The sequence below is a fragment of the Camellia sinensis genome, chromosome 8 (assembly GCF_055761805.1).
Source record: "Camellia sinensis isolate YWXY chromosome 8, ASM5576180v1, whole genome shotgun sequence".
In the NCBI taxonomy this organism is placed as follows: Eukaryota; Viridiplantae; Streptophyta; class Magnoliopsida; order Ericales; family Theaceae; genus Camellia; species Camellia sinensis.
In genome coordinates, this window is record NC_138968.1 from 96,795,369 (window position 1) to 96,797,306 (window position 1,938).

General features: G+C 42.7%; 1 protein-coding gene across 1 annotated transcript; it reads left to right on the plus strand.

Moving 5' to 3' along the window:
- The first annotated feature begins 458 nt into the window (after positions 1–458).
- On the plus strand, positions 459–1,572 carry LOC145797898 (uncharacterized). The gene is made up of 2 exons (XM_082885336.1): positions 459–765; positions 1,037–1,572. The coding sequence occupies exons 1-2, from the start codon at positions 459–461 to the stop codon at positions 1,570–1,572; spliced, it is 843 nt and encodes a 280-aa protein (XP_082741462.1).
- The last annotated feature ends 366 nt before the right edge of the window (positions 1,573–1,938 follow it).

A 1,938-nucleotide genomic window follows, 5' to 3' on the forward strand; every position in this document is an offset into this window, starting at 1 on the left:
TTTTGGGTTGTGACAAGTGGTATCAGAGCACGAGTTGCTATCTCACACACGGATCCATTGAGCTTTAGGGTGTATAGACCAGATTTAGGTAGCATGCATGGCATCCTGGAAGTATATGAAAGATCGATAGCAACGTTAAGCGTACTCTGTTAATGCTAACATTTTTGAATTATGTTTATGGTATATACTAGATTGCTGTGTAGATTATGGTGAGAACTAGAGCGGAAGACCCGGGAGATGCCACTTCTGCAAGGTTGGACAAAATGGAAGGAATGATTATGGAAATGGCAGAAACCCTACGGCAACAACAACAACAACAACAGCCACAACAGCAACCGCCACCACCACCGGTACCTCCACCAGTAGTACAAGATGTCTATGCAGAAGACCGAACCATTACCCTTACAAAGGAGTTCAAAAAGATGAAACCCCCGTCATTCAACGGAAGAATAGAACCAATGAAAGCCGAGGCATGGGTGTTGGGCATAGAAAAATTATTCGAAGTTTTCCCTTACACCGAAGTCCAAAAAGTTCAACTGGCTGCTTTCACTCTTGAGAACGAGGCACGGAGATGGTGGATGCTTACGAGAACTATACATCCGGGATTAGCATGGGGTAGATTCTTGGAGTTATTTTATGACAAGTACTTTTCCCAAAGCATACGAGACAAAAAGGTGATCGAATTTGAGACTCTTCGACAAGGGAACAAGACTGTTGCTGAATATGAAGCTAAATTTCGAACTAGCACGGTTTGCACCTCACATGGTAGACATCGATTACAAGAAGGCGCAAATTTGAAGGGGGACTACGGAGTGCTATATTGGACAAGTTCAACATGCTGATGTTACTTACTTATGTCGCTGTGTTGGAGAGAGCTGTTATAGCATAAGGATACCTCGCTGCTCAGAACCGAATCTCCGAATGGAAAGGGAAGAGGCAGAATACTCAATGGGCAAAGGGCACAATTACTCCGCCAAATAAGAAGTAAACTCTAGCACAACCGCTTCTACTCAAGATTCTGCCCCTGTGTGTTCAGAATGTGGAAGGAGGCACCGTGGGGTTTGTCACCGACTGTCTGGAGCATGTTTTCGATGTGGCAAAACGGGTCATCTGATAAGGGATTGTCCTCAAGGGAAGCAACAAAATAATAACAAAGCTGTTACAAGTTCAATAGGATCTGCACCAAATTCCAACACTAAGTCAGTTGCAAAACCTACTAATGACAAAGACACTACGAGGCAAGGTAGAGTATTTGCACTAGTTCTGGGGGATGTGCAGAATACTGCGACAGTGGTGTCAGGTACATTTATGGTTCATGGTTATTCTGCTCATGTACTGTTAGATTTTGGCTCTACTCATTCTTTTGTGTCAAAATTATTTGCGCAAAATTTAGATAAATCTGAGGAAAATTTGTCATATGTGTTATGTGTGTCTTCACCTTTGGGAGATTCTATGATCTGTGCTTCTGTGTATTTTGCTTGTGACCTCCAAATTGGGGATGTCCGGGCATATGCCAATATGTTACCTCTTGACTTGACCTATTTTGACGTTATCTACGCATGGACTGGTTGAGTGAATATGGTGCAACTATAGACTGTCTAAACAAGCAAATCAGTTTCCACCCTCTGGGACAACTAGAATCTATTTTTTAGGGACAGGAAGTGACTTCACCACCATATTTGATTTCTGCAGCAAAGGCTTGCAAACTAATTCAGAAAGGGTGTCAGGGGTTCTTATGCAGTGTTTTGGGAGGGCAAGTGATGAATGGAAATACTAATCTGATTCCAGTCGTTTGAGAATTTCTGGATGTTTTTCCGGAAGAATTGCCGGGGCAGTTAATCGACCGTGAAATTGAGTTTACAATTGAAGTGGCGCCGGGAACACAACCTATTTCGAAGACTCCGTATAGGATGTCACTAGTTGAAATGAAAGAATTAA